This window comes from Copadichromis virginalis, linkage group LG22, assembly GCF_057382275.1.
Source record: "Copadichromis virginalis isolate Kocher_CV1m ecotype Utaka linkage group LG22, C_Virginalis_male_GT1.1, whole genome shotgun sequence".
Taxonomy (NCBI): domain Eukaryota; kingdom Metazoa; phylum Chordata; class Actinopteri; order Cichliformes; family Cichlidae; genus Copadichromis; species Copadichromis virginalis.
The window spans coordinates 12,917,332-12,930,149 of record NC_140638.1 but is presented as its reverse complement, the minus strand read 5'-3'; the positions used below and the strand labels follow the sequence as shown (position 1 = coordinate 12,930,149).

General features: G+C 39.4%; 1 protein-coding gene across 6 annotated transcripts in view; it reads right to left on the bottom strand.

Moving 5' to 3' along the window:
- Positions 1 to 1,001: 1,001 nt before the first annotated feature.
- The window catches only part of LOC146682913 (sodium bicarbonate cotransporter 3-like), a 63,451-nt gene continuing 51,634 nt past the window's right edge, over positions 1,002 to 12,818 (bottom strand). For 5 of the 6 annotated variants that reach the window (XM_085445673.1, XM_085445675.1, XM_085445678.1 and 2 more), the window contains 11 exons: positions 12,418 to 12,523; positions 11,679 to 11,840; positions 11,023 to 11,136; positions 10,513 to 10,674; positions 9,538 to 9,789; positions 9,230 to 9,298; positions 8,821 to 8,994; positions 8,482 to 8,619; positions 6,343 to 6,443; positions 5,010 to 5,126; positions 1,002 to 3,405 (listed from right to left, as the gene is read on the bottom strand). In XM_085445673.1, coding sequence (XP_085301799.1) covers positions 3,324 to 3,405; positions 5,010 to 5,126; positions 6,343 to 6,443; positions 8,482 to 8,619; positions 8,821 to 8,994; positions 9,230 to 9,298; positions 9,538 to 9,789; positions 10,513 to 10,674; positions 11,023 to 11,136; positions 11,679 to 11,840; positions 12,418 to 12,523 — 1,477 coding nt within the window. In that variant the 3' untranslated portion in view covers positions 1,002 to 3,323. The remainder of the gene's footprint in view (positions 3,406 to 5,009; positions 5,127 to 6,342; positions 6,444 to 8,481; positions 8,620 to 8,820; positions 8,995 to 9,229; positions 9,299 to 9,537; positions 9,790 to 10,512; positions 10,675 to 11,022; positions 11,137 to 11,678; positions 11,841 to 12,417; positions 12,524 to 12,818) is intronic. The other variant, XM_085445677.1, reaches the window with a different exon arrangement.

Below are 12,818 nucleotides of genomic sequence, written 5' to 3'. Positions count from 1 at the left end.
AACATGCACAGCTGAAATGTCACATAAGGCCAAGTTTTAGTCAAACCAAATTATTAGACCATAATAAATATGCATATCCACATATCTCCACCTATTCCGGATTGCACCTCTCTTTATGCTGACCTTGCACATGAATTTATAGTTTGCAAGAAAACAAAAATGCATTTTATTTGTATTTTAACGGGCTCCTAGAAACTAAGTGGAGAAAAAGGAGCTTATTAGTCCCCAGAAGAGGTTTAATTGACCAATTAAGTGGTGAACCCACTGCTGTGTGAACTATAAAACTGAAAAAGTGCCTGCTGTATTTGTCTGCAGTGGTTTATAACAGATCTCTGCTGCCACCTTTTGTCTTCAGAATGAAAAACATCCGGTTGTCTTCAAAAACTAAAAAAAAAAAGACTTGTGTTGATGCTCGAGAAAGCATTTTGAGCTCGTTTGAGCACTGTGACGCCTTTTCCTGCTGGATGGAGGACAATTTGGTGAGCCTGTGTGAAATGTTGTCTCAGTTTACTGTTTTCAGCTGACAGGAGTGACACTCATCGTGGACCCTCATCTACTATGGCCTCTGTTTCAAGGTTTACCTGCTGTTCATTCAAAGATTCTGTATACCCCGGCTGTAACGAGGAGTTGCTTTTTGCCTTCTTGTCACCTTGAAGCAGTCTGCCTCCTCTGACCTCTGGTATCAACTGAACATTTTCACTCAAACAATATTTTCTCTTTTTCAGATTATTCTCTGTAAACCTCAGAGATGGTTGTGCAGAAAAGTCACAGTTTTTCCTTCATTTAAAACTTGTCCTAACTATGGTTTAAATGAGAAATAAGTGACTGCTAACAGATGTACCTAATATAGCTCCTAGTGAGTGCACTTCAGAGTTCTGGGTTTTAAATCATGTTGACTGAAAGTTATTTATCAATACAACATAAGGTAAAATGCGACCCGTAAATCCTAAACTAATGAAAAAAATCTGTATTTTTTTTTTTAAATGAAGACAGAAGAAAAATCACTTTGTATTCCTTTTTATTGCTTTTCAACAATCAGTCATGACAGAAGAGTCATCGTTCAAGTTAACAACTGGACGCTGTGTGCTTCACTGATGTCTGTACAAAACAAATGCATTTTCTACTCTGTGTTGTTGGTGTGACAATAGAGGCCAGAAACTCCTTCACATTATTGATCGTTTATCCAGATTCATGCATCTTAAATCGAACCTCATAATGTGGAAAAACAAGATAAACAACAGGAATCGTAAATTCTTAGCTGGTTGGTGGACGTTAACTGTCTCTGATGATACTAATGACAACGTTTTACATTTCATTTTAACGTCCACATATGTAGTGAAATAACCACACATGAATCATTTTTCCCACTAATCAAATATATAAATTAACATAGATGTCACTTCTTTCTGGATGTTGACGGCACAACACTTTGACACACACTAATCACTTAGAAAAGAAACAGTACCTCAAAATTGATTACAGAGCTTTTATGTTGTGAGCAAACACTAGCTGTGATAGTAGAACACACAAACACACTGACAAACAGTATTTAGTTACATTTTTAAATGGAAGAATAAATTGAACTACACTGTTTTGAGTCAATGGCTCAGGCTACAACCTTCACACAGACATGGCATTACACTACGACAGGGAGAGCAGTGTCCTCGTTCACTCTACGATCCGTCTTTGGGTGCCACCGCGTATGCCCGTACCTCTCTTCTGAACACTTAAACTATCAGTACTAGACTTGTACACAAAGAGCTTCAACAAGGCACATAAGCTATTGTCCGTATAGTCACTGTAGCTACACACAGACAGAGCAGATTAAACATACACAGAAGTCGTTTGATGAATAATTCCTTGCCTGAATATTAGCCAAGTTCAGGAGTCCGTCCATTGCACAGTATGGAACACTTATTGCTAAAACAGGACTGCTGTCAGCAAAATAAGAATTCCTAGAATATAATATATTCTTTTACATATACAGTAGAAATATTTTGCATAAAATGATTTATGATTTGCAACGCTAAACAAATTATCTTTATACCACACGCTCGCTCGTACTCCCACACCCACGCATACAGTAATAATAATACAATAATATAGACAGTATAAAAACAGGTGCTGCTATCTGGGGGTCACAAATATTCTCTCATTTCTTCGCACCTTTGTATATGTCGTGATTTACAGCATTAGGTAAAATAGTTGTGATGACAGCCATGAGAGAAACACAGTGGCCAGAGGGTTAAAATATCAAATGACAACAGTCAGAAATCACTCAAGATTCCTGAGTTGTATAATTAAAATTTGAATGACTGATGTATAAATACAGAGGGAGGAGGAGTAACCTTTTTATTAACACACCATAATTCATCTTAGGTAAGAAACTATACTGGCAAAGTGCTTACGATACAGTACAGACTCCGTATGGCCTCTGAAGTAGATTTCTACAATATTACAAACGAAAAGAACACAGTACACATACGCGTGATATTTCAGTAAGATCACATACACTATCAACAGTGAGACTTTACAGTAAAAACTAATTTTGAGCAGCAGTATAAATACTGAGTGTTCCCCTAGAGACAGGAGAGATTATTCATGAGCAAATCTGACAAAGATGTACGCAGTAATATTAGTGTGGTGCAGTAGTAGTATCTGAATGTACCTCTGTCTGTTTTGGTTTGTGTCATTTATTGTGCCAGACTAAATATAAAATAGAATTATCTGGTGCTGACAGTACCTGAATGGCTTTAATCAAAAAGGTTTCAAAGCTGGTGTACTTTAGTGAAAGGTCTCAGTTCCACCTTAAATATATAGAAACTGAGAATGCTAACAAGAAAGAAAAAGTAGAGTAAAATGAACAGCTAAAATAACAAAAGTAAAATATAAATACAAATAAAAGTTTTGATGGTTTAAAAGTAAAATTCACACAGTTGAACACCCCCACCAGTGAGGCCCCTTCCTTTGGTGTCTGTGCTTCAAATGAGTAATAAATGGCTGCTAGACAGAGAGAATTTCTGAACAGTGAACATCGGTGGGCAGTTACAGCAGAATTCCTTTGTTTCTTGGAGTTTTATCCTTTATAGTACATCTTGGCAACCATTCGTACACATTCTGTACATGAAGGACTTCAAGACGTGTGTTGAAGAAAGACTCGCATCCTTAAGGGAGCTCATCTGCTGCCCTGAAGGAGCTCTGCAGAGAGGTTGTGCTGCTCCAGTTCAGTGTGTCCCCTTTCCTTCTAAGATTGCGTCCATCGGTGTGGTAAAAGTGTTGTGAAGGAGAAGGTATTGAGGACAAAAGGAGTTCTGCACAATTTATTACAGGAACGTCTCGGTAGTGGAGTCTCTTCCAGGTGTGTCTGGGCTGACGTCGACTCTAACGCAGGCCACCTTTTCTTGGCTGTTCAGGGATTAACAAATAGAGAGAAAATGAGTGTGTAGGCAGATTCATGGAGGTGTTAAGGGTTGTGAGCAACTACAAATGTGTGATTTCTATCAGGTAGAGGAGTGATAGGTCTTAATTACAAACACTTACAAGACTTTACCAGCTTTAGTACAACTTGGTAAGAATGGGACTTAATGAGAGAACTGTGGCAAAAGATTTGTCAACACAAAGCACTGTGCAAAGGTTTTAGAGACCGAACTTCAAGTTAGGATCTGTTTTTAAAAATCAAAACTAAACAACACAAAAAAACAAGGAAGTGGCCCACAGGGTAAGGACTTCTATTCAAGGCAAGAAGACAGTGGATAAATCTTGGGAGGCTACCTGTCTTTATTCTGTGTCTGATTGTCTTTGTCCCTAGATGTTTGAAACTTAGATTTGTGCCCAAATCTAAAGACATCTATGGATGGATGGATAAATCTAGTGAAATTAATATACACGTAACTCAAAAAAGCTGTTTACAGTGCAATGCAAAAGTCTTCAACCACCACATATTTTTGCATATTTGGGTAGTAAGATGGGAAATAGATGTAGAAAAGCATTTGGAAACCAACCAACAAATGTCAAACTGTGATAATCTTTGGGTTCTTTTTCAAAATGAACTAAATAAATGAATGAAAGCAAATTATGTGTTTATGTAATAGGTTCTTTGTCACCGGCAGTCTAACTATAAAGCTCAAAATTGATTCACATCAACACAACACTGGTTCATCCCTTCAATTAGGTACCTTTTTTATGCTTTGGTGATTCATAGATCAGTGATAAATGGATTTAAAAAAAAACAAACAAACAACAAAACAAACATTCTTATGAAGAGAATGCAGATACGAGGACTGGACTGAAAGCAGCAAAAAATACAAACATTGAAATTCCTTTGGAAAGTCTGCAAAACTATTGTTCAATTCCACTTCAAAAATAACAAGGAAGTCTGTCTCCTTGAAATAAGGAAATAAGGGTAGCACAAGACCTTTGCACAGTACTGTGTTTTTCCTCTTTGCATCAACACACCTACTCAGTTTTTCAAGATACCTAAAACAAATTGTAAAAATCTTTGTGACTTTAGGAGATACACATCATGACAGCAAGTATGTTTAGGATAAATGAAACAGGGTGCAGTCTGAATGTGGGACCAATCAGAATCCAGTCCGATGGAACCAGGTGATAAATAGTAATTATTTCTAAGTGTTTCCTACCCTTTGCCTTTCCAAGGAAACCGAATCAGAGTTTGACATGCATTACTGTGCAAACTATGTCAAACTGTTATTGAGGAATGCCATTTTGCTGCAAATATATTCCTGTCAACTCAAGTCAGGTTAACAGCTATGGGATCTAAAAGGAACAGGAACTATTATCTTTGCTTTTACAGGATTAAACTGATTCCCGACACTCAAAACTGCAATCGCTGTGGACTTCCAGGCAGTAACTAGCTTCAGTTTCTGACTACAGCGTACGTTAAGATAGCACTACCAAGCAGTCCCTCTTGTTTTTAGCGAGCATATCATATTGAAGTAACAGAGTTGGGTGCAGGGGCTCTGGAAAACTCCAGGAGATGGCATAGCTACCTTCCGCTAAGCTTCACAGGTTGGACACAAGACTCTGCACTCGAGTTCACTGCTTTCCACACTGCGGTTTTGGCCATCTCATCAGAGATATTTACAACCAAGGGGTCAGTGTCAGAACTACATGCCAAAATGAAAACACACACACACACACACACACACACACACAAACAGAAACAATAAGAGAAGACAGGCATGTAGACATCAAGACAGCAGGACAGGATCAGTGCAGGAGAGGCAGACGCAAACATGCATATATTAGAGATTAAACCAAGTTAACAACACAGTATGGCTGACCAGACAGACCACAAACAAACTTCTGTGTTAACATGTATTAAGAGCTGTTTGCGTTTTAGGCAAAGGGGTATCCTGAGAGTTGACTGTATGCATATTATTAGATAAGGCAATCATTCTATCATAGACCTTTTTACCTTAAAACAAATAATAATAATAAAAACAAAAAGACAGGAATACACAAAGCAGTGTGTTTAAAGCCATCTGTTTTGAAAATCTGTTTTTTATGGTCTGAAAATTTCACCCATGCACAAACTATCAGCAGGGTTAATCGTGGGTGATCGTGGCTCAAAGAGTTGGCAGTTCGTCTTGTAACTGGAAGGTTGCCGCTTCGAGCCCTGGCTCGGACAGTCTCGGTCGTTGTCCTTGGGCAAGACACTTCACCTACTGCCTACTGGTGATGGCCAGAGGGGCCGATGGCGCGATATGGCAACCTCGCTTCTGTCAGTCTGCTCCAGGGCAGCTGTGGCTACAACTGTAGCTTGCCTCCACCAGTGTGTGAATGTGAGAGTGAATGAATAGTGGAATTGTAAAGCGCTTTGAGGGCCCCGAAAAGCGCTATATAAATCCACTCCATTATTATTATTATCATTATTAATATGCAGCAATGTGAGTCAGAGATTATTATTATTATTATTATTATCATCGTCATTGTACACACAGCCATGCTACCTCTTCTTACAATGGGACGCTGTGGGTCACTACTTCTATTCTGTAGGATCTGTTAAGATGGACATAACCACACAGCTGATGACCAGTCTTTAAATTGTCATTTCAAGCTGTAGATAAAAACATATTTTTTAAGTTTAGACACAGCAGAAGTCAAGACATACGAAATTAGTGAAATCTTTATTTATCTGGATCAAATTTTTTTAAATATATTTAGCCATGAGGCCATAAGATAAAAATATTATAGTAGTATGTGAGATTTACGGTCACTAACATGAATACACTTCACTCCCAAGTGAAAATTTACAGAAGATTCAGCTCTCCATCCCACAATCTGACATTTAAAGGATGCTTTATGGAGTGCATTACTCACCTCCCTGAGAGTTCCTTCACTGGGATCTTGAGCCGGTTCGAGTCTTCATAAGTGTCCTTAATCCCCATCTCTTCTTCTTCCTCCAGTCCGGACTCTTCATCCTAGATTCAAATGCATCTATAGTTTAAAAACCAGTTATTACTGCAGTGAGGTTCATCCTCCAACAATTGAGTCTCACATTTTTATTCATATTTACCGTAATTGTCGGGCTATAAGCCACTACTTTTTGCACAAGCTTTGAACCCTGCGGCTTTTAGTCAGGTGTGGCTTTTCTATGGATTGTCCATGATTTTTGTCATATCGTAAGACGATTTGTTTTGTGTGTTCCGCTGTTGTACGGCACTACGTTGCCTGGCGGAAGGATCGGGGTTCAAGAGTGGTATGTTAGTCACATGTCCGTCCGCCAGGCAACGTAGTGCCGTACGAAGTAGCGCGAAAAACAAACTTCAAAGTAGCGGTACGCGTTCAGCGGGAGGCGTGGATGACGAGCGGCGATAAACTTGCGAAAAGCAAGTTATGCTCAACTCCACCGGTGGATTCTGACAGCGTGGAAAAGTGTGCAAACATCCACGATCACCAACGGATTTTGAAGGGCTGGACTGCTGCATGATGGAGAGGACGACACCGCCACGGCCCTTCAGAGGGTGTTCAACTCTGACACTGACAATGAGGATTTCTTTGGTTTTGAAAGTGACAACGAAGGAGAGAAGCGGAGAGTGGATGACGAAGCCATCCTGAGCCTGTTTGTATCCGACACTGGAGAAGAGGACTTTGGTGGTTTTAGTGCGCAGGAAGATGGTGGTGAATGACTGACTTTTCTTCTTGTTAAAGCTGTGTCACTGCACCTGAGCCTAAAAGGTAGTCCGAATCTATTTTTCTGGTGTGCTGTAGGTTATTGTTATGTACTACATGTGCAAATATGTACCCATAACTTGTTTTTCAAAATATTAATAAAAGTGATGTCTCCAAACAGCCATCTCTTTCCTGACAATTCCCTTTGTGCATATTCTCTTACATATGATAAGTCAACATTGAAACACCTGCGGCTTTTAGTCAGGTGCGGCTAATGTATGTACAAAACAGGATTTTCCCCTGATTTTAGCTTGTGCGGCTAATATTCAGGTGCGCTTTGTAGTCCGGGAAATACGGTAAATCAGCTTTAACATCTGGCTTATTGGCCCGGGCTTATATTATATTGGGTTTTGGTCTCCCGTGGCTGTGTAGCACTGAAAGTACTTGATTCAAAACTCTCTTCTTCCATAACAGCCATGCTTGCAAGACCAATATACCCATTTGATCTTGCCTAGTTGCCACAATTATATAGCAATTTAATTAGCAATTTGATTCGATCCACTGTTAAGGCACCCACTCGAATTGTAGTATAATTAAACTGCCTTCCAATCTGAGCTTCAGAAGGATTTACACGATCTGGAAAGCTGTTGTTTACAACAAAGACAGATGGAGCATTTGGAGAGATTTTGCAGTATTACTGTTTAAATGCAAATTAGGAAGAAAAACAAAGGATAACTACATTTTTGTCATTTCAGTGCATGTCTTGAAGTACAGTAGAAAGGAAACAAAATCTCATTTAGTAAATTTTTGTAACTGAGGAGCAGTTTTAATTTTGTATCATTTGGAAGCAGAAGTAGTTGTGACCTTCAAGTAGATATTGAAAATAGTCAGCTGTTACCCTCCAGCTCTTTCCTCTTACTTTTAAGTTCTTTCCACAGAAGGAGCACAGGCATGAGCTCTTCACAGATGCTCTGAACTCCACTCTCAGGGTCAAGGCTGTCTGCTTAATCCTTAATCCTATAAAACCTTGAAACCTTGAGTATACAGAACTAATATTTTTATTCATTAGTTCTGTATACTAGTTACTATCATTGGAAAAGGCTTGTGATTGGATACATTTCCTGTCATGGTTTAGATCTTGCTTCCTATTATTAACATCATGCTCAAAAGTTAATATGATTTTTTTTTCTGTCCAGTGATCCCAGTAAAATACCGCCTTCCCCATTTTTGACACAAAATCTGCTACAGCCAACTTTCTGTTAATGCAAAGAAAAGCAAAAACTTCTTTCAAATTCAAATTACAAATAAACTTGTGATGTTCACTTATGGAAAACAGATGAGTTTTACCAGCTTTTCACGCGCTTTCTTTTTCTTATCATCCTCAGTCTTCTTTTTGCTTTCTGGCATCAAGTCATCGAGCCAGCTCAGCTCTCTCTTGGTAAAGAAAAAGTCTAGAAGCTTTCGGATAAAGACCAGCGCCAGAACCTAGAATTACAGATGAAACCAAACATAAAGTAAAGGAATGACACAATAAAAATCATATCTACTAATAAAAGAAACCCTCTGCTATACTGTTATTTGGCACAACATACAGATGAATGATCAATAACTGTGACATTAAAAACATTTCTATAACTCTTCTCCAGTAAAAATGAAGTGATAAAATAAGTAAGGCTGAGTCATTACCATCATGGGGAATACAACAGCTGCTGCAGACACCTTGATTACCCAGAGCAGCACCAAACAGCTGAGCTGTATCAGGGTGAAGATATGGACCTTCCACAGTGGCACATAGCGCAGATAGATCAGGTCAGGCTGGTGCTTTGCAGGCATGCCAAACAGTTTGATTCTGTCAAAGAACTAGAGTAAAGAGAGTCAGTGAAACAGTTAAGAAATACAAATGCATGAAAGTACCACTTAATAGATTATTCAGAGGAGGAAACACATTTAAGAGAAGCTCCCAGGGACTCTGAATTACCATTAAAGGTTTGCAACAGCAGGGGGCAAACTTATCTTTATTAACAGCTCCAGACTCCTGCTCTGTTCTGAATAGAAGGGCAGCACTATCTTCAAAGACAGCAGGGGAGAGACTTACTTGAATGCCTTTGAGGGAAGAGACACCCATGTAGAGAAAGACTCCGTACAGAACCGGCATTGGAATAAACTGCCGAAAGCACAAATCAAACAACATATTAGAAAATATTTAACTTACGGTACATGAAGCAAAAAGCTGAAAACATCTATGACACACTTGTGCCAGGTGACAACACATTAGTTAGTTTACACGGAATTAACGCAACATTTGTCAAATAATCAAAAGACATTATTATATACAGTGATTTACAGGGGGAAGCAAATCCTCATGAAGAAGCAAATATTATTTCACTGACAACCCCATCGCACCTTGAGCACTGATGTCATGAAGACAGAACAACCCATCAGGACAAAGATCATAAATCCCGTGACTCGCTGTTCCCGGATTCCCAAAAACTTGGGCTGTTCTCCCGGTGCGGAGCAGCCAGACTCCACCTTCAGGCTGTTAACGTGGGAAATGGAGAGGACGGTTGCAGCCACAAACCACGGCAAGCCCATAATGGAGCACACGCCCAGCATTATTGCCACGAGGAGCAAGTCCAGGTGATAGCCACATCCTTTCTGTAAGATACGAGAAGTAGAGGCATGGACATACACAAACTTTCAAGACTGAAGAGAAAAATCTTTGTGACAGATTCATTCACTGTGATCAATCAGCTATTTGCCTTTTTCTGTAAAAAAAAAAAATTAAAATAAATTTTGTGAAACTTTTTATACTTCCTCCAGCTTCTCCCTTTAGAAGTGACCACACTGAATCATCTGTCTCACCCTTTCTCTACCATCCCTCTGCATGTCCTCCTTCTCTACATCCATAAACCCTCTCACTGCTCTTCCTCTATCTTGTAAACCCTCCATTTCACTCTTGCTGCTGTCCTTCTGTCACAAATCACCCTTGACACTTGTGTTCACGCTCTTCTTCACCTCTTTTTTGCACTGTCCATTCCTTTGGATGCTGACCCCAAGTATTTAAACTCATCCACTTTCACTAACTCTACTCCTTACATCTTTACCTTTCCACCTGCCTGACTTCATCAGTCAAACCTGTCCATCACCACTGCAAACAAGAAGGGGTTCAGAGCCAATCTCTGATGTAATCCCACCCCCACCTTGAACCAATCTGTCACTTCTACAGCAAAACCTCATCACTGTCTCGCTGTACTCATACATATGCTGCAGTACCCTAGCATACTTCTCTCACTCCGGACGTCTTCATACAGTACCGCAGTTCCTCCCTTGGCACCCTATCACAAGCTTTCTCAAAATACTTTCAGATAAAAGTCAGACCTTCAGCTTGTGCTCTTTGCGGTTGATGATGACTGCTGTGATCTGCTGATCCATAAAAATGAGGATGGTGCAGAGCATGGCAGGAAGTACTGCCACCAGCAGTGTCCACCAAGGGTTTTCTCCTAACGGATCCATTAGCCAGCCTCTGTTCTTTGAAGTTGGCTGAGGGGAAAAGTGCAAGCCACATTAAGTATATATAAGGTATGAACTAACTGAGAATATTTATCTTACACATTACTTGTAATGTGTTGGTCAGAATCTAGACTATTCCAGCAAGAGCTTTTGTATATGAAAGCCTTAAGCACACACAATCTGTACTTTTACATCTCTGAGAAGAGACTGCTACCACTGTAAAGAAACTCTTGAGTAAAATACAATAGAATTACAAAACCTTTACTTTATCTACAGATTATATACTTTATTTAAAGCTTACGGAAGATAATAGCTATGATCCGTAAAAATGTACTCAATAGTAATAAATGGAGGAATGCAGATGAACAATATGCCTACCTCAAAGCGGTCAGGAACATTCAGTTTAGGAGACGGGATCCCCATTAGGTAGTCCACTAGCACCATAATCATGATGGTTATAAACACTGCAAAGTCACTAATAGTGGATCGCACCTATGTAACACACACATATACAAAATAGATTAATTTATTTAGGGATTTGACATGTGCCTTCAGCCACCCTTTATAAATGTATTCCTAAAACAAAGAAGCGAAGCTGCTTAACTTCATATCATTTCCTTCTGTAGGTACAGCTCCATCAAAGTAATTGTTGCACATTTTACAGTTTACACAATACCAACACCGGCCTACACCGAGTGATAACACTGTAGATGGTACTATGTGGGAGGATGCAGGAAGATCTCTTCTTTCTGAACATGAGTCTGCTCCTGTACTAATGACTCAATGCAAACATTTACATAGTGTCAGAACCTTTTAGGTTAATCTGCCCACACTTGCGTGCACCAGGTGTACAAAACATATAATGACATGTGATGTTACAGATCTGATGCTTCATATTTCAAATAGTACTATTTAAACATCATTTTACATGATTAGGGATTAAACAGTGCTTTCTTTTGTCTTTTAAAAGCTTCTTTTTGCTGCGTTTTACAAAAGAAATAACATACATAAACAAATTAAGCCCAACATCTCACCCTGGTGGGGAAGTATCTTTCTGTTTTAAACTGCTTGAGGAATGATGACAAAAAGAAGGTTGTGAAGAAGAGGATAACAGACCAAAAGAGAACATCTGGGATGTACGGCCCATGGTGACCACAGGCAGGACCCACAAAGTCTCCATGGAGCAATTTGCACGTCTTTAAAGAAGAAGAAAAAGGATAAAAATTGGTAATTTAACGAATCATCTGTATGACAGAGGTAGATGTATTGCTGGGGGTTGTGCTTATGACTAAAATTGTGAATTATATAATGTAGACTATTGGCTTATAGTGGAATTGAACTTCTGTGTTAAATCTACGCTGTAGGTATGTAATGGCAAACCTTTCTGAAACCTTATGCAGTAACTTACACCCTAACCTGACACACACCTCCCTACTGATGTAACTTCACAGTACAACAGCACCACCTTTTCCTTCCATGCATTTCTGGCTACTTCTTTTGGTGCCATTTTTGAAATCAGCTAGAAGACAATGGAGCAACTCGAAGAGAGAAACTCCACTGCTAGCAAGTGTTTATGTGGGAAAATTGTAGAGCAATGGAGACACACCACACGCACACACAGGTATAAAAGCTACTTGGGGAAGCTATGGCATGTGCTCTACATAGATTCAATGCATGAAGTCAACATTAAGCTTCACTGTTTGCTCCCCAATTTTAAAACTGTGTTTGTAATTTCTGCTTTTTACACTAGAGGTCACTGTGCGCTAGTCTTACTGAAACACTGAGGCTGCTCCATTCGATAGAGTCTGGACTATATCCGGACTGGTTCCACTTCTGCATGACCTCATCTGTAGCATTTGCTGGTGGAGAGCACTGACACCTGGGGACAGAGGATCCAAAACTAAGCAAAGTCTGTACCTTGAGCCTTCTGTGAGAAATAATGTTTAAGGTTCAATTAAAGCAAACTTTAAGTACATGCTACAGTGTATCTGCCGGGTAAAATTATATTTTCCTTAAGAAGGAACTACTTTATGTGATGCTTTGGAATTTAATCTAAAGACTGTAATAGAAAATGTGGAAAGTCCCTACTTTGAGACCAGGGGCAGACAAGTCCCTCTGAGGTTGTGTCAAAGCCCGTTACAAATCAGAAATTAAATGAAAATTTAATAAGACTT